This window comes from Neopelma chrysocephalum, unplaced genomic scaffold, assembly GCF_003984885.1.
Source record: "Neopelma chrysocephalum unplaced genomic scaffold, ASM398488v2 Primary Assembly neopelma1_59, whole genome shotgun sequence".
NCBI lineage: Eukaryota > Metazoa > Chordata > Aves > Passeriformes > Pipridae > Neopelma > Neopelma chrysocephalum.
Genome location: NW_020897714.1, coordinates 11,957,737 through 11,985,177, shown reverse-complemented (window position 1 = coordinate 11,985,177; position 27,441 = coordinate 11,957,737). Strand labels below are relative to the sequence as shown.

Genomic DNA, 27,441 nt, shown 5'->3' with positions numbered 1-27,441 from the left:
ATGTGATGTATCTCAAAAACAGTGTTAAAATATGAGTCAGGGTGGGCCAAACTTGGTGGTCTTCAGGTTACATGAGGGTCTTGCAAGCCATTGCTCTCTACTGCTGTCCCAGACAATAATCCCATCTCTTCCTCCCTCTTCCTCCTCACCCTGGTCCCAATTGCACTCCCCTTTCCAAGTGTGGGTGTCTGTAATGCCAACATCCAGGTCTCCTGTGCCAGTCACCAAAAAACAAGCTGGTGCCAAGGAAGGGAAGGTTTTGGTATGGAAAGTTTGCCCAAACTGTAGACCAAAATTTAGGCATGCTGTGCTGGGTGCTGGCAGGGTTTGAGGGCATTAGGTGGTGGGCTGGGAGGGGGTGTCACTCTTCAGGTGGCATTTGCTACTCCAAAAATAATTTGTTATCGCTCCTAAGAAAAGATGATGGGCAGGACTGAAGTGCATCACTGAAGGGGACCAGCTGGGCTGCTGCTTAATTATTCTGATACTCCAAAATTTCCATTCATTTAAACAATAAAGTCCTTAAATTAAATGCAGTTCAAAGAGAAGAATGAAAACAAAATAAGTGACACATCATGAACTTCCTTAAAAGTATTATTTTATTAAAAGGCATGTCCAGCATGTAGGTAAAATATAGCACAGAAAGTTTTAAAATATCTTAAACCAGGTTTAAAGTGACCCTGTAGTGTCTATACGTTTACATTTGCTTCCATAATAAAAATAAGTGTTTATTAGCAGTACTGCAGTGAATTCTTAATGCTGTTTACTTTGATACAAATAATCTGTAGCAAAAAGCTGAATGATGAATAGTTATAAAAAAGAAACAGGCATCAAATGCAAAACATTTGCATACATTCCAGAAAAAAAAATCTCCAATGAATTGTAATAAAAAACTTGCAATTAATATTTGCCAAACACGACTCAGTATGTCTCAGAATTTTTAGTCCATTTTCTGTAAATACATGAATTAATGTAGTTCTCTGTTTATTTTTAAGTTTAATCTAAAGATGCTTTGAGGAGACAGATGAAATATTACAAGTCTGTTATTATTTATTATTTATTTCAGACTTATGAAGTTATTTTTAAATGTAAAGAGCACCATTTTAATAATGTGAGAACAAAGAAAATTCACTAATTAGCCTGAAAATCAAACATTGTCAAATAACTAAAATGAATTTAAGATTCAAGTCTGAAACCTTTTCACAAAACCAACTTATTTTGTTTGCAAATTACAGCATATGAAATGGTTCTCTAGCATTTTACATAAAAGACTGGAAAGTTGGTTTTATTTAGGGGGAGAATAATTATTGCTTTTTGTAATCTTCCATTTTTTAGGATTTGAAGGACAAACCCTTCAATTAAAATTTCACTTCCTCTATTTTGTTCCCTTTCAAAATGAAACCTGCTTGCATTCAGGCTAGTGAAGCAGCCTGCAGTAGGCACTGCATTCTCCATCAGGGGAGTTAAAACAGATGAATTTCCAGAAAACAGTTATCTTCTCACAGCCAGTTTCTCTGGAAGACAACACACGCCTGAAGCACTTCAGCTCACGAAGGAGCTGTGATGCCACTTCCACTGCAATATAGTTAGACAAGGATCTCACTTTCTTAATTTACTTCTCTCTTTCTAGCAATGCAGCCAAAGATACTGCCATCATTGCAGCTTAAGTTCCTACCAATGTTAATTGAAATATAAGCCACTTTTCACCCTATGCTGATAAATTACAAAATGTTGAGTCCATTTGCCCACTTTACAGATGGAAAGTTGCAGCTCAGTCTTGTTTCTGTTCCTAAAGAAAATGGACCAAATTAAATCCCTTGAACAGTAACAGTCAATCCACAACTTATTCTGCTCTGTATATGCATCAAACAGCACACTGGGTAAGAAAAAAGCAAATGTATGACATGTGATATAGGTGTCTGGAGCAATCTCTCAAATCTGGATGCTCCCCCTGAGACAAACATAGTGTGGGTACAGGACTCAGCTGAACAGATCCTATTTTAGGGCTGCAACCTGAAGAGATACAGTTAAACTGTAACAAAGCGTTTTGAAAAGGGATTTTACAGCTTTCAGCTACCAGATTTACAACAATTTTCTATATAACTCCTGTTATCAAGCCTGATTCAAATAATCTCAAAAGAAGAATTTGTGTGGAGCTTTGAATCTTTCCCCACATTTAACATACCTCTCCATTTATTATTTGTTAACCAACAGTGCACCAAATTGCAAACCTCAAATATGGAACTTCAATTATGGAACAATTTGATCAGAATCAAAAAAATTTACTTACATAAACCCTGCCTGCTAGTGAAAGAAAAATCAAAACAGGACCATTGAATTTGTGGGGTTTTTTTTAAATGTATTTTGCTCTTTGCAGCACTCAGCACTAAACTTTTCCTGGATAGTATCTGCTTGAAGTTTTTCCTACTAAATGCCTTCACAGAATTGCAGAATCTGCTAAGTTGGAAGGGACCCATAAGGATCATTGAGTCCAAATCTTAACCCTGCACAGGATCATCCCCAAGAGTCACACCATGTGCCTGAGATAATCATCCAAATGCTTCTTGAACTCTGTCAGGCTTGGTGCTGTGACCACTTCCCTGGGGAGCCTGTTTCAGTGCCCAACCACCTCCTATGCTAATATAAATAGCTTTTGCTCTGGCATATTCCTCCTTAATACCATAGAAAGGAGTGGTATTATTTTGGTATTTCAGTTCCTGGAGAGCTAGTGGCTTCAGCTCTGGAAGAAAACAAAATGTAACACAGGTGCAATCCCTTTTTAAAACATGATCTAAGTAGAAAAAAAATCACAATTTATCAGGCAGATTAAACACCATAATTATGGTGATATGTTTTTACATTTCTATAGACTTTATCAGAGGCACTGGCTGCTTCAAAGCCCTGTAGATAACCTGATTAATAAACACAGTTAATCCCTCCCCTGGTTTGGTAACCCTGGCACCAGGACAGACTGATTTTGCTAGAAGCTTTTTTTTTTTCCCTGAAATTCAGTTATCTAGACCGACTTTGTTTATATGTGGATTCAAACTGTGCTGATACTTGTTATCCCCCTGGACCTTTAATCTCTACTAATAACACTTTTCAGTATCATACTCATCCTGATGGTTAGTTATTTGATACACCTTGTGAGAAGTGCCACCTTTCACAGGAGCTGCTGACTCTTCCACGTTTTTTCCCTTCAGTCCCTTCTCAGACATGAAATTCCCTCCTTAGCAAGCAGAGTAGTTCCTCATCTGTTTTTCTGGCAGCTGTATTTCACCTAGTTTGTTGTGTGCCCTCTGTCTAAGACAGCACATAAGGACCAGCAATGGTCAGCACCTGATACCCTTCATGGCCTTGGGCAGCACCAGCTCTGCCTCATGGTCTCCTTCAGAGATATTCAGCCCACTGTAGAAATCACCCCATTTCAGCACTACTGTGGCAAATCACTGTGTTGTAAAGCGAGCTCAGACCATGATGACTGAAGTGGAATGCTGTTTCCAGGCATTTTCAGTCATGCTAACGGCTTAGCAAAATACTGAGACCTGCTGAATTTAACACTAATAAAGAAGTGGTTTTCAGGAGTTAGGCTGAGATACCAAAGTAGCTTGTCGTATTCACTTCCTTTGTATATAGAGAACTAATGAGCTCAGACCTTTCAACTAATTTCTGGTTATTCTATTTGGAATTTGTTTGTTTTAGATACTAAAAGTTTCTTTTATTTCTATAGTTTTATCTAAATAAAATTCCTCCTTTTGATAAAGTTTCTTATGATTGAGAATTAACATTACCGTTTTTAGAATCCCTTAAGCCATTGGTTCCTCTAGCAGTAAATATGATACTCAGATTCATTTTAATGACAGTGAAGTCAGCAGAAATTTTATTTTACTTTATTTTAAATGACCCTTAGACATGATACCCCTGTCTAAAGATCTCTCTTCCCATTTCCATCATGTGTTTTGGCTTAAGGAGAGCAAAGGCCTGACACCACTTGACTTACTTTCCGCTAGAGCCTAAGCTTATAGACGAAGGAAAAATCCATAGGACTGTTATCAGGAATACAAGAAAAAGCTCTCGAATAGAATATGTAAGTAAATAAAGTTTTTTACAATCTTTAACAAGATAATTTACCTGCAGGAACATTTTGCTAAGACATGGGAGCTGGCTAAGGTACAGGAATCCATGCAACTACAGAACCCTGTCCTTCGTATCGTATGTAGATTCTGTTTTCTCAAGGTGATGAGACTTAGTAAGAGTCTCAGATTATAAAGCTCCATCATTTCTAGTGAAGAGTAAGTTCTGCATTAAGATATCACAAAAACCCTCTGCCCCCATATTCTAGTGAACAATTTTTCCTTCTTGCTAATAATTATATATTGTTTATCTAGAATGTGGTTACATAACATATAATAAGGACAATACTGACGAGATCAGATTAAAATAAAATTACTTCTAATGCACTGGATGCAGCTGCTTGGATACATTTCCACTCTACCCATTCATCTTGTACTTGAACCATTTTCTGTCTCTGGTGATAACACTACCAGCAGGAAAATACCATACAACTAAAATGCTGCCATAGTTCACACTTCTGCTAGGTTTAGTGCTAAATGAAATACTGTCACCAATTCTTATTTTCATCATTCATCTTGCAATTATGTTTGGTTTGGTTGTTTGGGGTTTTTTTAAGCATCACCTTTTAGGATTGTAGGATTCTCAGTCTTCCTTTAATTAAAATAAAGATGTTTTTAGCAACTAACATGCCTGGTACAAGCTGGAAAATCTGAAACCTCAAGACTCAAAAACGAAAAACTAAACACATGGGGTGAGAAAAAAGGCTTAGGATTAAAGTCCTTATCATGATTTTTGGTTGACTCATGGGCATTGAATGTGTGAAACTGGCTTCACTGAACACTCTGTACTAGCAATTCAAGGTGATATATATCAGTTAGAAGTAATTTTTGGAATCTGAAGAGCCAGCAATTTAAAAGCTAGTGCTGCAAACAAGCCACAACATCCAGAAAGAAATAAAGAAAAAAAAAAGAAAAAAGGCACTGAAACTTTTTAAAAATATTTGAACAACATGATCACGACTAAAAATTCACCAAGTCTACATGCAAGATCTTTGTACCACTGTAATCCAATCATGTGCTATCCTTGGATTTTTTGTACCAGAACAAGTCCTTCCTCTGTGCTGCATTAGAAAGAAGCCAAGCTTTCAGCAAGCTATAGTGCAGTTTAGTTTCACTAGTGCAATGCATCAACCCTAGGACTGGCATCCTAATGAGGAAAAGAACCGCGCTTTCATGCAAAGAGGACTAGTTCCCCCTCCAGTCTGTTTAAAATACTGTTCACTGCTTCGAGCACACCATAGCTACAGACCCTGCTTTTCCTCACAGGAATGAATACATATGACATGAAGTCCAAGTCAGTATGCTCAGTGTTTGGTGACTTGATTCCACATGACAATAACTAATCTTGATTATTTACAAGAATCACCACCTTTCACTTTACTAGCACTCCTCGTCCTCAGCCTACCATTTGCCCTTGTGCTTTGGAGAACTGCTATCAAGAAACCCAGCAAGCTTCCCTGCATCTGCCCCCATGTCGCTCCTCAGAGCTTGGCTCTGCCGTGGGGTACACTTGGCCTATGAGTCCTTACAGTAGGCTGCCAGCAATAAGCCATAAATTATTTCTTATATTTGCAATATAGCAGTCTCATTGCACTTATCCTCTCAGTCTGCTTGCTCCAGCATTGGTATTCATGATTTTAGATCCTCAGGCCAGGGGCTAGCCAGGGAGGAATTATTATGTGTTTATCATTGAGACTCCACGCGTATCACCTTGGCTGAAAATGCACGGTAGTGGAAGGTCAACATAGCAGCAGATTAGAGTGTTTCTAACTGTGACAGAAGTTATTCCATATAGCAGCTCTCTCACTGCAAGGTAGAGCTAGACAAGAACTGTAAGAAAACAGATTCTTCAGAATGAAAAGTGTTCCCAGGCATACGGTTCTTTCACAGGCTCTGCTTACAGGAAAAGCTCCTCAGCCCAGGGTGGCAGATTCTAGCAAGACTGACGAGAAGAATTGTGTGATTATAACACATACCTGGAATACAAGAAGTCTTCTGGGATGGGAACCAAAGGGTGGTCACCATGAATTTGTGAAAAATTTCCAACTGCATTTTGGCAGGACATGGGGAAAATTTTACATAACAAAATCCTTTGTTTTGTTTTTCAGGAGAAAACACCCCTCATTTCTACACTAAAGCTTGCATAAAAACGGGGACAGAAAATTTAATCCATGGAGGAGGAGAAAAGCTGCCTTTTCCACAGAGAGAACATATCAAGCATCTGGCATACCAAGGAACCATCCACTCTGCCTCAGGTTCTTGGTATCTTGTTTTCCTGAACAGCTCTGCGACTCATTTCTGCCAGCATGTTACTGAAAAATTGAGAGTATAATACTGGGAGTTTAGATGCCACAAATAAGCTGGTCAGTGCCCCAAAGTTTATGAGAAGGGACAGAACATCTTGACAGTACAACAGAGCAGTAAAATCACAAAGAAAACAAGAAGATTATTTTATGTTGTTTCTACTTCAGCCTGGGCAGAGCTAGATTATAGCAAGTCTTGACAATCCTCCTTGTTCAAGCACAGATCCGTGCTTTAACTAACAAATAAGCTAGGGAAAGAGCTAAAACTATGAATTTGTTGACTGAGGATGAATCTATGTCCTTGTCTCTCTTTATTGCTCTCCTGCTATTCTCATTCTGAGTATTTCTTCTATTAAGTACTTCACATTTAATCTGAGGAATGGGTACTGAGGGTCTTAGTCCCCTCCTCCCATTTGGAAGACTGCTGTAACAGAAAAAGCAAGGTCCTATGCTAATACTTAACTACAGGAATTCAGCAGGCAGCCTCTAAGCCACTAATCTGAATGTAATCCAGCTATACCACAAAGGCAAAGCAGGAGTATTCATCCTCACTGATACATGTGCATTTATCTGAGTATTAGCTGGGAAAATTATACAGGTTCATAAAAGCCCTGTTTCCTCAATAATAGCAAATGGATACATACAAAAATTGGGAGATTGTTGTGAATTTGATTTACTTTATTGAGTAATAGTCTGATAGCTACAATGGTGAATTAGAAGTAAAAAAAAAAAAAAAGAAAGAAGAAACCCAACCACCTCAAAACAAACAAACAAACAAACAAAACAAGCAAACAAAACCCAAATCCTATTTCCCCATATTTTGGGAAACAAGCTGAAGAAAACATTCTACACTGTAGAAAGACAGCAGTAACTGCTGATATCCATGTTTTGACATTGGAACTGAGCAACTGCAAGTCTGCAGCCTACACTCTTAAAGCCTCAACCAAAAAAGTCTTAATAGTAATAACATGGATATATCACCACTGTGAAGATGTTAACATGTTAAGGATTCTGGGATACCAATCTGGTATAATCAGCAACATACTGGGTTCCTGTGAAAGATGTGGCATTTCTTCTTAAGGTCAGCCTTTAGAGAACTTTGAAAAACAATGTTTTAAACTGATTACTTACAGTACTCCTTTGCTTGCAGAAAAGCAGGAGAATAGTTCAATAAAACTGAATACATGATCATTTTCTGACTGGATTGATTAGTTGCATAACTTCAGCAAGATTATCACAGTGTGATCTAGTTAAGCTTTTAGGATTATATGAACACCAGCACCAAATTAATCTTGGAGTCAGACAAGTGAGATACTTGTGAACTCTCATACATCTCTGACCACTTCTGCAGTCTCTCCCAGTCCCACTGCTCCAGTAAGCATTTGATAGTTAGTGCAGCATTTTGTGCCATTGACAAAGCAACACAATCTGGACAGATTCCTGACTTCTCTCTCCTTGCAAGAATAGCATGCCACCTTGTTGAACTCTCAAGGATGCAAATTGGGATTATCCTACATAAAGTCTCCCTTTGTGGCATCTGAAATAAAAACCTTTTCCCCAGAACTGCCACTGTTTTGATAGTGAATTCCATGTGGAGTTGTACAACTAGTTACTCAGTTCTTTGGCTGATTTTAAGAATTGCATTCAAAAGTTACTCTATGGTAGAGGCATTTAGAAAATATATTTATACCTGGTATTGATACTCTTTCAAGTACTCTTTTAGTCTTGTGGGTAATGGCAGCTCCCAGATCTGATTTGTACTCTTGTTTATAGCTATTCTGCAGCGGTGTTGCAGAGATGGAGCGGACGTATAGAGGGGTTTGTTCAAGTAAAGATGAACTGTTCCATTTGAAGGCGTTTCAGTTCTGTCCTTGCACATAAGAACATAGTACTCAATCAAATGCACAACGCTGTTGAACTGTTTAAGTCTAGATCTGACACAAGTGATAGAATCCAGTCTAAACTTGCCATCTTGATATTCTATACGTAGATTGGTCGGTCCCGCTGATGTTTTTACTGAAATAGTCAGCAGATACTCTGAATGTGAACTATCCCTAACCAAAAAGGTTCCTTCGGGGGCATCCTGTAATCTCTCTTTGGCTTCAGCAACAGTCATGTTGCCCCAGTACCATCCTGTTAAAAATTGAGAAAAAAAAGGAATTTGTTTATTCCTGTTTGTTTAAAAAGCTGTTCGTTAGCTGATATACTTGTAGTCACCCATTTCCTTTGTTGTTTGAAAGCTAAAGTCCTGCAGGCACAATAAAATTTTTATTTGCTATTTAAATCCATTTGCTTTACAATGCGTCTCGTTCTGACAGAGCCGTACAGGTCACTCTTTATTTTCATATCTATGCATACACAGGCACAAACTTTCCCGCAGCGTCCTGCGAGGCATACAGGGGAGCCGCGGAACCGGCGGGCCGCCCCCGAGGCAGCAGGGACGCGTCCCGCGGCTCCCCGCTGCGCTCCCGCCGGGGCCGGCGCGGCGTCCGCACGGCACAGGCTGGCAGCCCGCAGAGAGCCCAGCAACTCTGAGCAGGCTGCTCTTAAAATGAGCTTTGTGGAACGATCGGAAACAGAGAGGGGTAAGAAAACAACTCCGGCGGGGCGGCTGCGGTCCTGGCGCAGCGGCGATGGACACAAAAAGCCCTTCCAGCCGCCCGCCGCCAAGCCCCGCGTCTTGCGGGGCCGGGTGAGCCGCCGCCACGCCGGCGAGCGGAGCGCAGGTACGCGGGGCCGAGGGGATGCGGCGCCGCGGCCGCCCCGGCCGGCGGCAGCGCCCGGCCCTCTCTCGGCCGCCGATCCTGGGCTGCCGCCGAGGCGCGGCGCTGCCGGCGCTTTCGCTTCGGCCGTCTCCGCAGCCCGCGGAAGGTCGGAGCCGCCGCCGCCGCCCCTCTCCGCCGCGGGAGCGCGACCCCGCAGCGCCGGGCGGCGATGGGCAAGCGTCGCCCCGCCGCCCGCTTCCCCTCTCGGCCCGGCGGGGCTCCCCGCCTACCCCGAGACCGCGGCGCGGCGGACGGCGGGGAGCCGGGAGCCTCGGCGAGCGCCGCCGCCCCGGGCGCTTTCCCCTTCCCGGCCGCCCGGGCTTACCTGCCCGCCGCAGCTCCTCCATAGCCGCGGCCAGCTGCGCCGCCTCACGGGACTCCTCGGCAACGGGCGCCGCCGCCTCGCGGTGCCCCCAGCGCTCCTGGGAGCTCTCCGCGCTCTCCAGGGACTCGGCGGAGCGCAGGGTCATGGGCGGCGGCGGGCGCGGTCCCGCTCGCACGCAGGTCGGGGGCTGCCGGCGGGGGAGGGCTCCGCTTCGCCGCCGCCGCCGCGGGGTTCAGCGCCGTGCCGGGTACATGGTCCCGGTCCCCAGCCCGGGCGCCGCCTGTGAGCGGAGAGACAGCGTGGTTAGCGGCGAGCCCCGCGAGAGGCGCTCCCGACGCAGCCCGTGTGTTTCTGGCGATCCCTCTTCGGAACTTCCCAGCATCCAGAGGAGGAACCCGAGGCGAGAGATCACCTCGCGGCGGAGCGGGGGAGGGACATCTCCTCCCCCCACCGCCCAGCCTGTCCTCGGCTCCCCTCCGCCGGGCATGCGGCGGAGGCGGCGGCCCGCGAAGGTGGTCTCGCTTTATTGCAAGGGCAAACCTGCTGATGCGCCGCCGCCTCCGCCGGGGCAGGCGAACCTTGCCGGCAGCACCGAGGCGGGGACGTTTGGGGAGGGAAGAGGTCGTAGGGGAGAGCCGAGCACGTACAGGTATGAGTGAGGAGGGGTAACCAACGGAGTGGGGCAGTCCCAGCCCCGGCCCTGCCCGGGTTGCACGCCGCGGTGCGTAGGAACGGTACGGTAATGCTTTTCAGTAAGATCATACGCCAGCTCGTACCTCCAGGAACGGGAGCCCGGCCTGGGCCGTGCTCCCGGGGTGGGAGAGCTTCTCCCGGGCAGCTGCGTGTTCGAGGAACTGCGGAGCGGGTGCGCGGGCAGCGCCGGCTCCCAGGGCTTGCTGGCCGCTGGGAACAGGAAGGGGCAGCACGGTGGAGGGTGCGATGTAATTAGCGGGGGCAGGAAATGTGCTTTTCCCGCTCTATTAAATGCTGATATTAGGGAAAAAAAAAAAATCTTTCCGCTCGGCTGAAGTGAACGGGAGGGACAAAAAGAGCCTCTCCTCTACTATTAGCACCATCACGTCAGGAGCAATAAAAAGCCGGGCAGCACCAGCGAGGGAGAGTCTAGCCGGCTTAGCTGGGGTGGAGGGAGACCCATAAAGACCTGGACCCCTCGCTGGTGCTGGCGAACCGGGCAGAGTCTCTGCCTCCGGGTGCGCAGCAGCCGCCAGGTGAGGCATTATGCCGAGGTGGTTCCTCCTGTAACAAGTTCCATGGCGGAGCTCAGAAACTTTTCCAAATTGAACTATAGTGGCAACTGATAGGCTGCTCTGTCGGGTTTCTATCGTAACATATGCACTAGCAGCAACCCCCTAGTAAAGCCCATCCCCTTCTTCCGCAGCGCTTAGAAGCTCCCGCCGCCGGCTCGGGGACGGGGCGCAGGTGCGCCTGTCACCGGAGCGGCTGCGAGCGCGGGGCCGCCGAGCACAGGTGGGAGCAGCCCTGCCGGCGGTGTCCGGGCGCGACCTCTTGTGAAAGGGAAGCTCCGAGAGAGCCTGGACGCGAAGCGCCGCCGCTCGCGGGAGTTCGATGGGGACGGAAGGCTTGCGAGGCGGTGGGGGATGGCTGCAGACGGGCATCCCCCGGCCGGGACGAGGAGCGCCAGAGCAGCCTGCCGTCAGCTGCGGGGGAGCCCCATCCCGCCAGTCGGCAACGCCGTCCCGGTAGCGGGGAGGCGGGCTGCCCGCTCTCGAAGCGCGGCAGCTCATCGAGCGGAGGGGGGCGAGCGGACTCACCCGGGTTCGGCGGGACGGGGCTGGGGCCGCCGCTGCCACCGCCTGGAGATGGGGTGGTCAGGTTGTTCTGGCTCCCGGCGGCGTTCCGGGGCCGCAGGGACAGAGCACTCGCCGCCGGGGAGAAGCGTTGAGGCTGTGCTGGGGTGAACAGAGGCTGCCGGAGAAGGATGGTGCTTCTGGGGAAACAACACCCTCCGCTCCCCCCCTCTTCCCGGCGCGGGCGGTCTGCTCGCCTTTGATTGCGAGGCGAGGGCATCCTGCCCCCGCCGCTCCCCCCTCCCGGGATGGTTACATACAAAGGCTGCTTTCCAGGAACTTTCCAGGAACCGCATCATGTGACAGGACCCGCTCCGGCGCCTCCGCCGCGATCGCGGCCAGCCAGGGCCGACGCACCGAGCCGCCGCCCCTGTCACGCCGGGGCAGCGGTCGCCGAATGCTGCCCCGCGGCCCCCCCGCATCCTCCTCCGCCCGCGGGGCCGCGGGCGACGCGCAGGTCAGTGCCCGGGGCCGCGGGGAGACCGGGCCGGCGAGGCCGGGCACGGCGGGACCCCCTGAGGTAACCGGGCGGGAGCTGAGCGTGGCCCCCCCGGCCGGGGCGGCGGGGCGCCCGGCCTGCCCGGCGCCTGCAGCCGTGGGCACCTGAGCGCGGCGGCGGGGCCCGCCCTCCGGGCCGGGAGCGCGTCAGAGGCTGATGCCAGGAGCTCCGTGCCAGGGACTTGCGGCGGCCGAAGCTCCTGGGACACCCCACCCTGGTCTCCACCCCCCTTCACCCTGCGGCGCTAAATACCTCGTTGCTACAAACAGCCATTGCCCGCTGATGCGCGCGCCGATCTTCTCCCCCCCCACACACCCCCGCCCCGATTCTTTTTTTTGTTTAATTATTATTATTATTATTTTTAATAACCGCGAAGCTGTTTTTCGGCGTAAAGATGATTGATTGCGCCGCGGGTGCTGCTCAGTAACCAGCCACCTTCTGCCGCTGCCCGGGCGGCCCCGAGCCAACTTTAGAAAGACACACACACACGTACACACACACACACATGCAGAAAAAAAAAATGGAAAAAAAAAAAGAGGGGAAACAAAGGAAAAGTAGCCGTAGTAGTTTTATCCCTGCCCTTATCTGCCGGTCAGGGCTCCCTGCAAATTGCACGGCGGTGTTTGGGAGCGCGAATTGACGGGAGAAGGATTAAGGGGTGTCTTTTTGAAGCCCTCAGGGAAAAAAAAAAAAAGGTACGAAATAATCTCCTTAAAAATCAGGCCGGGAGGGGGGAGGGAGCCTTTGTTATCAAAGTGGTAAATGAATATGTATTAGGCTGGACTGCCTGGCTGAGGGAGCGGGGCGCCTCCTCTGCGCGGAGAAAGCTCCCATAGGGACACGCTGCCTTGGGTCGTACTCCCCAGTAACGCCTGTAATTCGACGTTTCTTTAAAATAATAACAATAAAAAAAAATAACAGTTCCTGAAGGACTTTGTAACAGCTATTGCTTATAATTCTTAAGCATCAGGGAATAAGAGAGTTAATAGTTCTCTTAAAAATTAAGTGCTATCTTTAGTAATTAAGCAGATTCATCTGAGAAAAAAATCTACTTTGTTAAGTGAAATATTGGTCAATATAGTTTCACCTTTTTGTCATGCCTCGGTGCTTTCGAATTTAATTTATTCAGTTTATGAAAAAAGGTGGTTTTAATCACTGGCAGCAGCACAGATTTAAAATGAGGTCTGAGGAACAAACACGGGCTTTCTTAAGCATTCTCAGAAATGGTTTAAAACAATTTAGGTCCTGAAGGTCATTCTTGTTCCTGTTTTTGTCCGTGCAGTTCAGATAGCCTCAGATCCAGCCTCCAGTGACTCTTGCAGAATCCCCACTAACTTTTTGTTGGATAGATGTGAAGAGGGGAGAGAATACATTTGTACTCCTTGAAATTTAGTTGACAGTTCAGCTACCGGTGATGTGAGATTTTGCATAAAACTTATATTAATTTTTCCAGAATGGCACTGGCTTTGCTATTTTCACAAGAACAATAAAAAATTAATACAGATCTGGTTTTATTACTAGAATAATTCCATATATGCAGGCACAGAGCTTTTGCTCAAAAACATGTTATTTTGATATCATAGTGTTCAAATTAGGGCTATTTATTTAAAGTTCACTAATACATCTAGGAGAAATGGAATACATCTTGGCTAGGTGCAAAGCTGCTTTTTTACAGCTTTGCTGTAGTTCTCTTTCCCTATGTTATGTTATTAATGGAATTTGTATGTGGATAGTATCTCAAGACTTCCTTTGCTTCTGCTGTTTATTCATCACTTGAAGTCATATTAATTTGTTTCTAAAACCACAGCTGGCTGCTATAAAGGCAGAGAGAGGAAGACCATGATTTATGTGGTGAATGAGAAACAAGAACAGAAGAATATAATAAATATTTGTTGCTTAAAACTTAGGATATTGTTATGAAAAAGGTAGCATAAAAATTAAATAGGCAGTATATCAGCAGAATCTTTCCTAAACAGAGTTCTGTTAGATTATTTTTACCTAGAGAATTTACTGTCTTTTAAAAACAGCACTAAATATCTTATAAATTTACAAGGGTAATGAAACTCAAACTTAAAAACTGCAAATCAATCTTTAAATTACAATATTGGCACCTCATAAGAGTACTCTGGTTCACAGTTACCTTTATTCTCTGGCTTGAGACTTCCATAAGTGCTATGAGCTCCTTGAAGTATGTTTGAATTTCACTGTTTCTCTCAACAATGTTAGTTGCTGGTTTTCTCTTCTATCTATGTGAGTCTTCCATACAGTCACAGAGGAGAAAAAAAATAGCTTTAAGGGTAAGAAAAGGTGACTAAATTAAATTACTTTGGGGACTCTGGGCCATATATAGTGCATGAAACTACCTAAAGCTACTTTTGAGCTTCTTTGGCATTAGAACGTTTAATACAGGCTTGGTCTGCCTTAAATGTTTTACTGTGTAAAAACTCGAATGGAGTAGGAGAAAGATGTGAAATGGAGAAAAAGGAGCAGATTCTGAAAACCTAGCTTTCCTTCCTGTAAACCAAATAAGTTTTTTTTACTTTGCCATATAACAAACAGTAATTCTTCTAAACAGTCACAAATACGAAAACTATATACAAATGGAGATTTAAAATTTTTAGGTACAATTCAAACCCAATGCTTTATTTATTTTTAATCTGTGTGTTTTGGGGTAGGAATTCTAGGACAAACATTGCCTGTACATATACAGTTATGAATGCTTCTGAGTCAGTTTTAGAGGCATATCACCTGACTGGGGATGAAAGGCACAAAGTTAAGCAATCTCTAATTTTTTTTTTCCCAGATCTTTTCTACTGTTCCTGAACATTTTGATTCTCAATGTATATCATCCAGATTGTAGATATATTTAATCGAGTTTTACATTAGTAGTGAAAACATGAACATTAAGAATTCTTGAAAATCACCAGCAGAATATATTGTTCCTGACTTGATTTCAAACATATGTGTCCAAGACAGGGAGGGATGAGTGAATTTATTTTTTATTTTTCCTTTAGGCAAAAATCCCTTTCATGATCAAGGAAGGAGGCAAAAACATTTTTACAGTCCTGTAAAATGCCTGTTGCTAGAAATTATTTTCACTTTGTTCCTGAAAAGTATGCCAAATTTACTGGAGAGCTAGCATAGTGATTTATTTATATAATATGATATAAGCAGAGGAGGGGGTAATGTGTTTTTGACCCAGCTGATTTTGCTGAATTTGCTCTGATATGCTGAAAAGACTTACTGATTTATTAAGCTAGATTTATCTAGCTACCTGGAAGAATACAAGGGGCCTTTCCTTGCTGTCTACATCTCTACTTCCCAATTTTGCAGCATAGAATATCCATTATCTATGACATACCATTTGGTCGGGAAAAAATCCCCTTTAGTTTAAAGGCCAGCTATGGCATATGACACACTTCTTCTTATTGACCATATTTTGACAACTGTTTACCTGAACTGATCTAAATAACAGTGTACAACTGCCACGGTTCCTCCCTCTCTGTGGATTACAGTCTGGTTCTCGAGCAGAGAAATATGAATATTGAGCCTTTAGTTCAAGCAAATTGGAATGAGTTAACTATAGCTCTACACCACAAACAAGGTCTGCAATGTGAACTTAGAGAATTTCTCACTTAGCAGTCAGGAGGAAGGTTTGCCTATTTCACAAAGAGTTCCTAAAACATAATAAATAAAGGATAGAGAAAGCAAGTATTTTCCTAAATGGGATCACCCTGCTCTTTCCAGCTTCCTGAGGAATAGAATGTTTTGATGAAATAAATTATGATTTATACCAGATAATTTTACTACTTACCAGGTGCCACCTTATTTACTGCCATTTTTATCTCTTCAGATGTGAATGCTTTGTCTTTCTTGAGAATATGCATTTGGTGAAGGAGAATAACAAAAAATTCAGTGAATAATTTCTATGAATCAGGGGTGCTCTAAAAGAAAATCAGCACTTTTAATTTAAAAGCAAACCATCAAGAGATGGCACTACAAGAGCAGTACTTTGAAATAACATCCAGATTCTTTTCTTTCAGAGACCGTGGAGATAACAAAGGATCATTTCCTTTGGTTCAGTGGATAGGTAAATAACCAGTGACAAGCATGGAACTGACCAGAAAAAGGTGGCATTTAAGTCCAGCTCTCACCTCATCATGTGCTGTCTACTGTTTAAAACTAAAGGCCTCAACTGCAGTGAGTAAGAGGTTATCTAGACACACTTAGGATCTTCAGTGAAAATAATTAAATGTAGTGCTTTCTTAGTTTTTCTGCTATTTACAATTTTAAGTAAAACCAAAATAACTGAAAGTAATTTGGATGGACTTGTAAAGGAAAAGTAGAATGTGGTGACACAGGGTACTAAATACAAAAAAAAAGATAATTTACACAGCATTTTTCACTTTATACTGTGTTAGGCTTCTTGCTTCTTTATAAACAGCAGAATTCTGGTCTATTACTTTGTTATTTTGTGAATTATCCAATTTCACTCTGACTAAGACTAGCTAAATATTGCTGGCAGTTACTGAAGGATAAGCTGTAAGTAGAAAAAAAGGAAAAAAAAGACTGCTGGAAAGGACCATTTTGGTACACTCATTTCAAACAACTACTAGGAGAATATACGCTACAGTCACAGTATAAGATGCTGTGACTGTAATATTTATTTACCTTGTTCTTTTGGCTGAGAAAGAGCATATAGGTGTATATATACACATACACCTATACATACGCATGTTCAGAAACACGCTCTTTGAAGTTCTGGATTTTTAGAGAAACATACACTCTTTGTTTTAGAAAAATCCTAGAGATAGCACAGCTGAAAGCACTGTGATATCTTGCATTCTTGTTCTAGATGCTGCCAGAAAAAACAAGCCTTTTAAGACTGAGGAGGCTTGAGCTGTTTTCTTGCCAGTTGCAAGTCCTACTTCCCAAAGTAAAAGAGAGCAAGTAATGTCTGTGAAAAAAGTTTTCCTGACAGACGGCATGAAGGCAGCTCTGCTGTGCTCGGCCAATCCTTAAGCAATTAAAGTTCCTTTGTTGGCAAAGAGTCAGTTCTGAAACTAATAAGGAAAACCAAAACAGGTGATGAAGTGGCTATCTCCGAAGGGGAGATTTTTGAGTACAAAGGAAAATGAAGATGAAGAAGAAATTGGGTTATATGTCTGTGAATAAATGGCCTCCCATCAGAAAAAGATTATTTTAAAATCACTGTTCTAGTTCTTATATTAAAGATGGTTTAATTCACACAGAACTATTTGGCCTTGTGGATGAATTCCTGCAATTAAGTGTTTATGATTGAAAGTGCTGCCATGGAGAGCAGACACATGAATATCATTTCAGGAGTGCTGTGGATCATTAAATGAGTTGTAGAACCTTTTCCTGGGCATGAGCCACTTTTAAATTTCAGGTTAAGGCTATAATAGACTTCAGCATAAGGCCTGCTGTGTTGCTGTATTAGAAGTTTGAATAACAGGCTAATCAGCGTTTACTAATGTGTTTATATAATTTTAAACTTCTTATAGTTAATTGAAAATATGTTGCCCATGGTATGTGAATATGCTGCCGGGCTCAAATACATTTTTCAAATTAGTGCATTAAGTGCTAATGTCAGGTAATGAACTTAACCTGCCTCTGATGTGTTGGCTTCTTTCGGCTCCAGATAGGCATGGCTGCTTTCTCTGCTTCAGTACAGAGAGAGGCTGGATGTGGAATGTCATACAAACCTGGACAGATGACGAGAAAACAGTGCTAGCTGCCAACTAACTACCTTCTCTATATTTGTCAGGATTCATGCTTGATTTTTGTTAGGATGGCTCAAGGCATTGTTCTATAACTGATTAGCATGTTGGGAGGATGTAAACTGAAGCACAGATAGAGAGATTGGCATTTTTTAGGCTCAACAGAGGAAGTAGACATAGGTCTACTCTTTCTGGTTAAGTAAAGAGCATTGGTCCACAGCTTGCCTTCTCTTGGTATGGCCTGTCATTCCCAGAATTGCTTGCTGCTCCTGGAAGCAGTTTTGCCAGGTATGTGGAAATTAAAGCTCAAACAATAGTAGATAAAATTGGATAGACTGCTTGAGGCAGTTACTATCTCCCCCTGTACTGTGTCTGAAACCATCCTTCCTGTGGCTCTGACAGACCAACACTTCCAGCAGGAAAGAAAAATTAACTCCTGCATCTCCTCCTAAACAACTTCAGCTTTCAGTCTGGTGTGTTAAGATCAACTTCAGTTTCAGCATGGCTCAAAATTACCATCATTCAGGAGCAGCTTTGAGAGCTGTTTGGTTGTGAGGTGGCAAGTTGTCACGGGGTGGGGTGAACTAACTCCTTCAGCCATCTGATTTTAATCCCTTACCATATGTGACTTGAAGTCCTTAGATGCCCTCTACTGCCATATACCAGAATTAACAGATGGCTCGGTGTAACCAAACTCAGACTTGCTGAAATTTGTTATTATCTCTGTCTTTATAAATGAACAGAGGAGGGGAAATAATATCCATAATTATTACAAAATATTCAAAGCCTTTTATGAAGTGTGAGCTTGGGCTAGACATGTTTTCTGACTTTCAGTGCCATTGCCCTGTATTTCAAAATTTTAACATTATATTTAGTAGTCTCTTCAGAGCTCACTTCTCTGATAAATTATCCCTCTGTGAATAGATTTGATCCAGAAAGATGCCTGAGGCACAGTAGAATTTTTCCCCAGCATTTCATGCCACATAATGCTAGATGGAAGGAAGCTGCAAAACCTGCTGCTGTAGATCAGTCTTTTCTGGGAAGGAACTAAAGGATGCATTTAGACATTGGAGATATTGTTTGCGTAGGACAGAACAGCAGGCAAGAGTGTATCTGAAATGGAACGAGAATGAAATTTCTGTTCCACCTTTCCCTGTGTTATGACAGGTTTTGTGTGCTGGCAGGCACAAAGCATCCTAAGTCAAACAGAACTAATCGTGGAGGGAATCACTCAACAGGCACTTAAGAATCAATGTTTCTGTGGTGCTTGAGCTTTAACTGGGCTGAGTATGTCAAATCCTTTTCCTTCTGTAAGGAAAAAAATCCCAGCAAAAAAATCCCACTTTTAATTCCCCGGCCCACGTTCTTCTTGCTTATTTGACTGAGTGGGTTTGGTCCAAATGAAATTAGCAGCCGTGTTTTGTGTACGTTTTTTAACATGCCTAACCTTTTCTGAGGACAGTCTGTTACTTCTTTCTACTCTAAGTGGTTGTTGGTGATGTTACAGATAGAAGCAGGCGTGGCAGGAGGGAGCATGAGCTTTCCAGTGGAACACATGACAGCAGGGATCTGCTCCAGGTAACTGAAGGGGGCCATGTTGAGAGGACACACAGGGGGGCCTCTGCCAGGCTCATAAAAAGCTCGGGTTCATTGAAAGGGGGAAATTTCACACTGTGCTTCCTTTTCTCTCCAGCGCAGCCCTCTACTTTCAGGCACACTGGTCTAGAATATGCTGCTTACATTTTTCAGAAGCTTTTGTAATTTTTCCAGAACATAATCTCAAACTAACATAAGTCCATAGCAAAATCTTGTTGTGAATGGGGGCTTTGTTCTGTGAGACTGTTTCTGAAAACGCCTGGTTCTCTGTTAGCCACTGCATAAAAGGCTGAAACATGAATTTGTTCGTATGCTTTTGTTTTAGTGTATTCATTCTTTCAACTCCTCCCCCCACTTTCTCCAAGAAATACATGGAGCTCTTCACATCCTCCTGGCAGGTGGGCTATATAATGTTGTGGTGGCAAACCTGTAAAGCTTTACCAATTTATGCCACCTGACAATATGGTCCATTGCATGTATTTTTATTAGATCCCTATTTTTCCATTTTCTTTAATGGCATTTCAGTCTTTCAGTGGCTTTTTTTCTTCCCCTGTGCATCAGGGACTGAAATCACGTGTCCACAGAATGTAAATAACAGCTGTTTCCACTCAATTTGCATTTATATACTTAGCACTTAAAAATAGATTATTTCTGGAAGCTGTGACAATCTAGTCAAAATTCCCACTTAGAGGTACTAGTGAGATGTTAATGAGATCCCTTTGGACTGGCTGATTGAAGAGGTGAAGCAACAACAATGAAATTCCCCAAATGACTGATCAGTTAGGGTTCTAAGTTATCCTTCCACAATCGACTGAAGCTTATCTTTTAATGTCCTTGGGCATTTTCAAGATCAGTTCCTTGGGCTGCTCTAAGGCAACAAAAGTATGCCAGGTGAGGTAATTAATTGTTAAAAAAAAAAATCTGTGCTGAACTGGTAGTGTATTTCTAGCAAAATTAATTTATTGTACAAGTACAGCTGAAAATGAAAAAAAACCCCAAACAAAAACCAAAACAACACCTGTCAAACTGTTTAAAGTGAACAGCTTATTTGCTAGTGTCACAGATTTTTGAATAAACAAACCTCTTATGTCCTGAAAATAACTGAAAAACAGCTCTTTGGTTTTTATACCATGATTTTCTTTTGTTGACATTTTATTAGCTCAGAAAAGGAAACAGCATTTTTATTTAGTAATGCCTAAACGAAGATTTTAAGAATTATGTCCAATTACTGTGGGGTTTTTTCTCCAGAAAACTTTGAAAGCTTTCCACCTCATTATTTTATGTCTCAACTTGAACCACTTCTTTAGATTTCTTTGATCCTCTGAAGGCTGAAAATTACAGAACATTGACATTTACTGGCCTTTGGTATGGTTCATTTACTCCAACATGGACTGTGTAAGAAGATGCTTGCTCTTAAATCCAGATTTTGTTTGAAGTTGCGCTTTCTTCTCTGTATATTTTTTTATTCAGAAGAAAAATCCTTTTAATTTTACAGGAGTCTCAACAGGGGCATCTGTGAACTGGACTGGAGAATCTTCACGACTCAGGTTGTTTAGAGAACAGTAATTATGCGTGTGAGTTGCTGGTTTTGTGTGTTTGTATAAGCCTGTGCTAGACTCATTCACACTTGGTACTCTGAACAAAGGCAGTCTAAGCTCAGGTAATCTGCAAAAATGCTGTGGGTTCACACTACCTGATTTCAGAGGGCATACTTGTATTTCTAAGTAATAATTAAAAAAAAGTCCCTGATGTTAAGAAGGACTTATATTGGGAATATAAGGGGAACATATATGGCTTATATTCACATTAGCTGGGGCTAGTTCCCTCTTGAGCAGACTCCCATATTCACATCCCACAGTCCTCCTTTGACTCTTTCTGGTGCCCCTATAGATCCATACTGATTTTTTTGTGTTATCTTTTTAGATAATTTGAAGTATCTGAAATTACTTGAAGCTGTATTACAGGCTGTGAGAAGGGTGCTTTCCTAGCATGAAAGTGAAGGAGGGTGTTATATGTTTTGGCATGTGGTCGCGTTTGAGGGTGCACAGCTTGAGCAGTTTAGAAGAGCAGGCAGTGTGAAGCCAAACAAGATGTGATATCAGGAGCAGTGCTTGGTGCAGACTCTCCCTGCAGCAGTGGGCAGCCATTGCTTGAAAGAGGGCTTGGCGGAACATGGGGAGGTAATGAGTTGTGGGGAGCAGCAGCCGGGGCTTGAGCTCAGAGGGATCCCAAACATCTGCCTGCTGCTGGAGCCACCTCAGCGTGGTAAAGCACAGACAGGTGTTTTGACTGCAGGATAAAGGCATCACTGTATTTCCTGTGTCATTTCCACAAAGTCATGTGTTAAAATCTTGGTCATATTGAAACAAAACACTGACCATGTTCCAGCAATTCAAGCTTTTGTCCTTGCACTGGACAAGGACTGGCTAAGCATTGTATAGGTACTAACCACTCTTCTCTTTACAGGCCATTGTGTGCCTTACAAGTGGCCTCTTTGGGTTCACTTCAAATCTTTCTTCAACAAATATGGCCACATAAATTCCATGAATTGTAACCCATGCAGCCAAGATACAGCATGTTTATTTTAGTAGATTTGGTACAAATATATGCTCTAGAAAGGGAATTTCTCTGCCATTTTTCTCACCTCTGCTTATGGTAAACTCCCCATGAATTTTGCTTGCACTGGTCTTCTACTCTGGATAGGAAATCCTTTTTCTTAAAATTCTAAATTTTGTGGAACTCACTGCCAACCTCAGTTTCCCCATCACTAATGCCAGGATTTTAACTGTATGAAAAATAGCATGCGGGGAAGGGAGTTCTATAAACATCTATTATTGAAAAATAACAAGTGAACCCCTACTGAAAATAGGTTAGGATTAAAAATTAGAAAATAAATTTAAAAAGAAGGATATGAAGCCTTATGCTACTTATACCAACCAAATGTTAACTAACTAGGGGTCAAGGAAAATTTTTTCCTCAATTATTCAATTGAAATCATCAATATGTCTTAACTAAAGCAGATGGTGAGGATCACTACTGCAGCACAGTTCTGATGCAGTGTAACTCCTGCTAATGTTAACTTCAGAAAAATGCTACTTGGCTTATTATTTGTTTAAACAAATAAAACATATTTGAATGAGAAACTTGCAGTGTTTAAGAAACTTTAGCAGCGTTTAGAAAACTTAGTGCTAATGACTAGCAGTGTTTAAGAAACACTGATCTTTGCTTGAAACTGTTAAGCTCTGTTTTGTTACCATTAGTGAGTAGGAAATACATGTTTGTACAGTAGCGTCCTGCTTTAATAGTTTAATCTGTTACTAAAGTTAAACTTTATTCTACATGGTAATAGCTTAATGCAGTAGCCTAATTCAACAATCACTTTTCACTGTTCATTGAATTTTTTTGTGGTACTTACATGATTAGAATTTTATTAATTGTAGCAGAAAAGATGCTAAAAAACAGCTCTTCCAGAATTTCTCTTTTTTTTAATATCTCATATTTTGCTGGTTAGGGACATTCTTTTGCTGAGGAATTGTAAACTTGAGTAGTTGTCAAAACTGGCCTTATTTAAAAAGGTAAACCACCTCTGACCTGAGACTGTTTTTCATCTTGAGAAGCAGTAAAGCTGAATATTAGAACAATTGTTTTCTGTATGTATTACTTATTTTTCATAAAGAGCAGTTGGCAAAGTTTCTCAGTTCTACTGGCCATTCCAACCTCTTGAGGTGCCTTTAGGTGATGAAAAACTTTGTGATACATTGATTATCACTTCTCACCTACATCATTTAATAAAGTGGCCATAAACTTTTACTTCTCCAGAAGCCATGCAATGGAAAATTGCTGGCCAAACATGCTGTTTAGTTCACGCAGCTTCCACATTGCTCCCACTGTCTGATCTGCAGTGTCCCAGCTGCTGTCATTATATACAGTGGAACTAACAATCTTTGTCAACTGTATCTAAATTTTCAGATAATTCTGAGCAAATTGCTCAGTAAACCATAATTTATTTTGTAATTTTTCTAGAAGTACCTTGAGGTAACAGTTGCAATCATGAGCTCATTTTAGAAGAGGTGCTACTAAGATACATATCTTATTTCTCCTGTGACTACACACTGAGTGAAACAAACAAAATAGCTTAATTATTATCTTTTAGCATTGGAGGGTTGATTAAATATGAGGTGAGATTAAAAACCTACACACAATTTATTCAAAATGACAAATTAAATGTGTGTGAATTACTCTGTATAGAAAAGCAAGATTTCCTATATATGGGCTACACACTGTTGAAGGCTAGCAGAAACAGCAAAAATAGTTCTATTCAAATTTTAAGAGAAGTATTTTCCTTTTACATAGATACTCTCCTAAATTAAAAAAAAAATAATGTAAGACTGCTTTCATTTGCCCCAATACAGACATCTGAATCTCATCTTCATCCTCCCTTCACAGAGAAGGAAAATGCACCTCCAGAGAACAACTGTGTGACACAGTTTATACAATAAAATTTTTAAATAAGATCGACTGCCTTGTGTAGGTATTTTTTCCATGTCAATTGACTATAAGGGGAGCCTACGAAGATTAACTCAGGCTTTGATGTCCAATTAGTAGCTGTCTCAATCCTGGAGATAAATCCAACTTTTATGTATTGTGGGTGCACGATTTGTATTGGTTTTGAGGATGGAATGAGCACATGAGAAATTACAGCAGAGGAGCTGCTAAAATTCATAAAGACTGAAGTAACTGAGAAATGCAGTGCTGGCTTTAAACAGCAGTCAGTACTGTGACTTATAATGGACCTGCCACAACGATTTACTCTGGTACAACAGAACTTGGACATGACAGATGAAGTTCAGACCCAATACAACAGCAACGGACGAGAAGAGAACTTTCCTACAGGACTGAATAGCTGGAAGGGTGGGGAGGGAGGGACGGGTGGATGTGTAACTGCTGCCTCCATTGTAGTCATGAGGAACTGAAATATATATAAAGACATGACACTTGTCACATGCTCGACTGTCGACTCATTTTTTCCCAAACTGGGAGGGTGGAGCTTTTTTGGTTTAAACATGAACATATATCTCTGAGACACCTTACAAAAGTTAAAAGCAAACAGGCAAGCCCCACATAAGAACCTTTGACCCTTTAAATCCAACCACTTTTGGACCTGCTTCGGAGCTCCTTTTTCTGAAGTACTTACAAATTTAAGTAACGAACTGCAGCTTACGGCCGTCTCTTGGTTAAATTTGACCACACAGCCAAGTCCTCGAGGATCTCTGACAGATCGTCCCGTTCCTGGACAAGGCTGCCTCCTGGTGGTGGTACCCAGAATCTGCAAAACAGCAGTGGCGCACAGAAAAGGCCCGTCTTAAAAGCATCTTCCGTTTTTCATTCAGGGCTAACTACTAGGGGCAGTGAAAAGAATTCTTTTCATGAGGGCATCACGATAAATCGAACTGCGATTTAAATGTTGGGAATTCCTGTTCTAGAGCACTGCACCAGGCTGCCCAGGAAGGTCATGGAGTCTCCCTCTCTGGAGGGACCATCAAAACCCATCTGGATGCATTTCTGTGTCACCTGCTCTTAGGTGACCCTGCCTGGTGGGGGGGTTGGACTGGATGGTCTCCAGAGGTCCCTTCCAACCCTAATAATTCTGTGATACCCTGAATTATGGACAAGATTTTTGATAATTGACTGAAACAGAGTTTTCTAAAGGCATGCAGGCAAACAAGGCCTGAGGAGACTTTTAGTGAGACATTTAAAAACCAAAAATCAATCAGTAAGATGTACCCAACTGTATACTATCCACAGCAATGAACTAACATGGTCTGGAACACTTAACAGCTACTAGATACACAGTCTAAAAAGGTAAGTGCCCCAAATTGCAAATAAAGTGCCAGAGTAGACTTAACATTGTGAATTTTATGCAACTTAAGTTTTCAATTCCAAGGGACAAGAGCAACAGAAAACAGAAGTCCCAAACTAACTTTCAAATGGATTTCCTTTTGCACAGAAGTGGGACAAGAATCAAGTGGATGAATTTTGAATTCTAAGTTTTCAAGTGAAGAAAACATAACTTTATGTAGTTGTTTGATACCTAGAAAATCAAGAAGAGAGCTTCAAATTACTGTGAGAGTAGTATTTTAATTATGTCATGCTTCAGATGACCCCAGAAAAAGATTTAGTAGAAGCAAACAGAGAAATATTGAAAGAGGCAGCGCAATGCAGGGATAAAACATCAGTGTTATGAATTAATAACAAAATGTCAGAGGACATATGTAGTGAACATATGTTTTAGACTTAGTTTCCAGTAACTGGTCAGAAGAGAAAGTACTTTAAAGATAGGAATCAAGTACATAATAGATTTTTAGCCCTCAAAATGCCTGAAAAGCATCCAAAAATGTTTGGGAAACATTGAGAAATCCAGTATTTCTACGCTGATTGTAGATGTTTGATCATAAACAGGGTTAGCCATGAACAGACAAATGCCATAACAGAAGATCTCTGTAAAGCAAAATGTCTTAGCAGTATTAGGCAGCAATAAGCAAAAGTATTGGAGAAAAGGGGGGGAGGAAATAACTGAAAGTTTAAATTAGTCCAAGAATATTTTTTCTTACACTGGAGTGAAGTCAAATGGTGACAAATTAGGTCTCAGCTTTCTAAAAATAAAGGGGACTCAATGCAGTTAAGCTGTGGAACATAACAAAACACTACAAGAGATGTCATCTCAGTTATGTGCCAGTGTCAGTACCAGGCACCATGAATTGATGAAAATACTAAAATTTGTTGTACTAGAAATTACTACAAACTATTTTAAATGTTATATTCTAGGCAGAAAAAACCCCACAATTATGTTCATGTGATCAAACTTGCAGAGTTAAACAGACATCCTTTCCACAGACACTACAGATATTCCTCCACAACAGCATGTTTGTTATGTAACACATCATTAATATGGAGCCAAAATCACTTGGCTGATGTTGGCTTAAGCATGGACTCATATCTTACAAGCACAACAGAGCAATGAAAAACCATTATCAGCTACCAAGCATTCAGATTTAAAAATGCACTCAGACTAGCTTTACATAAAATTTTCCGGAAGTATTTAAAGGCAGTCTTTTTACACACACCCAACATCGCTTTTTTCACAATTTAAGGACATTCAAGGAAAAAAAGGTGATTTAGTGATAACTTTAGAAACTAACAATGACCAAGATTAGAGGCTCCATACAGTACTCAACTTCTAGCAAAATCTGTAGATAATACATGCTGGCAAAATGGAACTAAACTAACAGAGGAAACAAAAACCTTCTTAGGTTATCCAACTTGCTTTGGAAAAGAAATGCAATAAAAATGTATCCTGTATGAGAAGTAACTATTTTCTGGTTATTTACTAGGATCTGCTAAGAAGGCTTTATGAAGTCACTGGGATCTCTGCAGAGGCACAACGTTACAAGCCAGCCCTTTTTATCAGAAGGCCAATGCCTAAAACTGTAAATTGGAACAAAGAATTGCCTTTTCCTGAGGGAAAAAATGCTAGATGACATAGAATATTACAAGAGCAGGAACATTTAAGCACTACAAAATGCTAAAGCAATGAGGTAGAATCAGACCAAATTTCTTTAATTTAAAGCATTTTATATAATAAAGGGTCAATCCTTCCTCCTAAGTAAGCTACAAAGAGCTGGGAGTCTTCACTGATTACCTTGCAGACACAAAGAACTTCATATATAAATTGGAATAGCTGTAGCATCCTCACTGAGGAGTAGGTGGGAATTAAACAAACAAAAAACTGCCCATGAATCACAAATGCACACAGAAGTTCTCAGGTATTTGGGAACACTGGGTGATTTTGAAGGACGAGTTACTATGTCTTGTCACACTCTACAACTCCCTGAAAGGAGGTTGTAGCCAGGTGGGTGTCGGTCTCTTCTCCCAGGCAACCAGCAGAAGGACAAGAGGGCACAGGCTTAAGCTGTGCCAGAGGAGGTTTAGGTTGGATATCAGGAAGAAATTTTTTAGAGAGAGAGTAATCTGACATTGGAATGGGCTGCCCAGGGAGGTGGTGGATTCACCATCCCTGGAGGTTTTTAAGATGAGACTGGATGTGACACTTAGTGCCATGGTCTAGTAACCATGGCAGTGTTGGATCAAGGCTTGGACTTGATGATCTCAGGTCTTTTCCAACCCAGTTGATTCTACGATAATTCTATGATTCTATGGATGCTAAAAATTAAAACCAAGTTGGCCAGTTTC

The 27,441-nt window shown here is 42.2% G+C and overlaps 2 protein-coding genes across 3 annotated transcripts; one reads left to right on the top strand and one right to left on the bottom strand.

Annotated features, from left to right (window-relative positions):
- Nucleotides 1-2,560: 2,560 nt before the first annotated feature.
- On the bottom strand, nucleotides 2,561-9,671 carry SOCS2 (suppressor of cytokine signaling 2). The gene is made up of 2 exons (XM_027679872.1): nucleotides 9,527-9,671; nucleotides 2,561-8,569 (listed from the first exon to the last, which is right to left on the bottom strand). The coding sequence occupies exons 1-2, from the start codon at nucleotides 9,669-9,671 to the stop codon at nucleotides 8,121-8,123; spliced, it is 594 nt and encodes a 197-aa protein (XP_027535673.1). The 3' UTR covers nucleotides 2,561-8,120.
- Nucleotides 9,672-11,588: 1,917 nt separating this feature from the next.
- On the top strand, nucleotides 11,589-23,705 carry LOC113965890 (insulinoma-associated protein 1-like). 2 transcript variants are annotated; one of them, XR_003533673.1, is made up of 6 exons: nucleotides 11,589-11,812; nucleotides 15,898-15,944; nucleotides 19,103-19,173; nucleotides 20,030-20,082; nucleotides 20,687-20,851; nucleotides 23,604-23,705. XR_003533673.1 is itself a non-coding variant. In XM_027679879.1 (5 exons), exons 1-5 carry the CDS (start codon nucleotides 11,604-11,606, stop codon nucleotides 20,745-20,747), a joined length of 441 nt encoding a protein of 146 aa, XP_027535680.1. In that variant the 5' UTR covers nucleotides 11,589-11,603; the 3' UTR covers nucleotides 20,748-20,923. The 2 variants fall into 2 exon arrangements, 1 of the variants encoding a protein (XP_027535680.1); XM_027679879.1 differs by lacking the exon at nucleotides 23,604-23,705 and having other exon boundaries at nucleotides 20,687-20,923.
- The last annotated feature ends 3,736 nt before the right edge of the window (nucleotides 23,706-27,441 follow it).

Bases quoted from the DNA above. Each gene is read 5' to 3' on its own strand.
- SOCS2 (XM_027679872.1), bottom strand. From the start codon at position 9,671: ATGACCCTGCGCTCCGCCGAGTCCCTGGAGAGCGCGGAGAGCTCCCAG. The intron at 8,570-9,526 runs GTAAGCCCGGGC...AATTTTTAACAG, and splicing joins GGAGGAGCTGCGGCGGGCAG to GATGGTACTGGGGCAACATG.
- LOC113965890 (XM_027679879.1), top strand. From the start codon at position 11,604: ATGGTTACATACAAAGGCTGCTTTCCAGGAACTTTCCAGGAACCGCAT. The intron at 19,174-20,029 runs GTAACTGAAGGG...TAATGTCCTTGG, and splicing joins ACAGCAGGGATCTGCTCCAG to GCATTTTCAAGATCAGTTCC. The intron at 20,083-20,686 runs GTGAGGTAATTA...TTAATTTTACAG, and splicing joins AGGCAACAAAAGTATGCCAG to GAGTCTCAACAGGGGCATCT.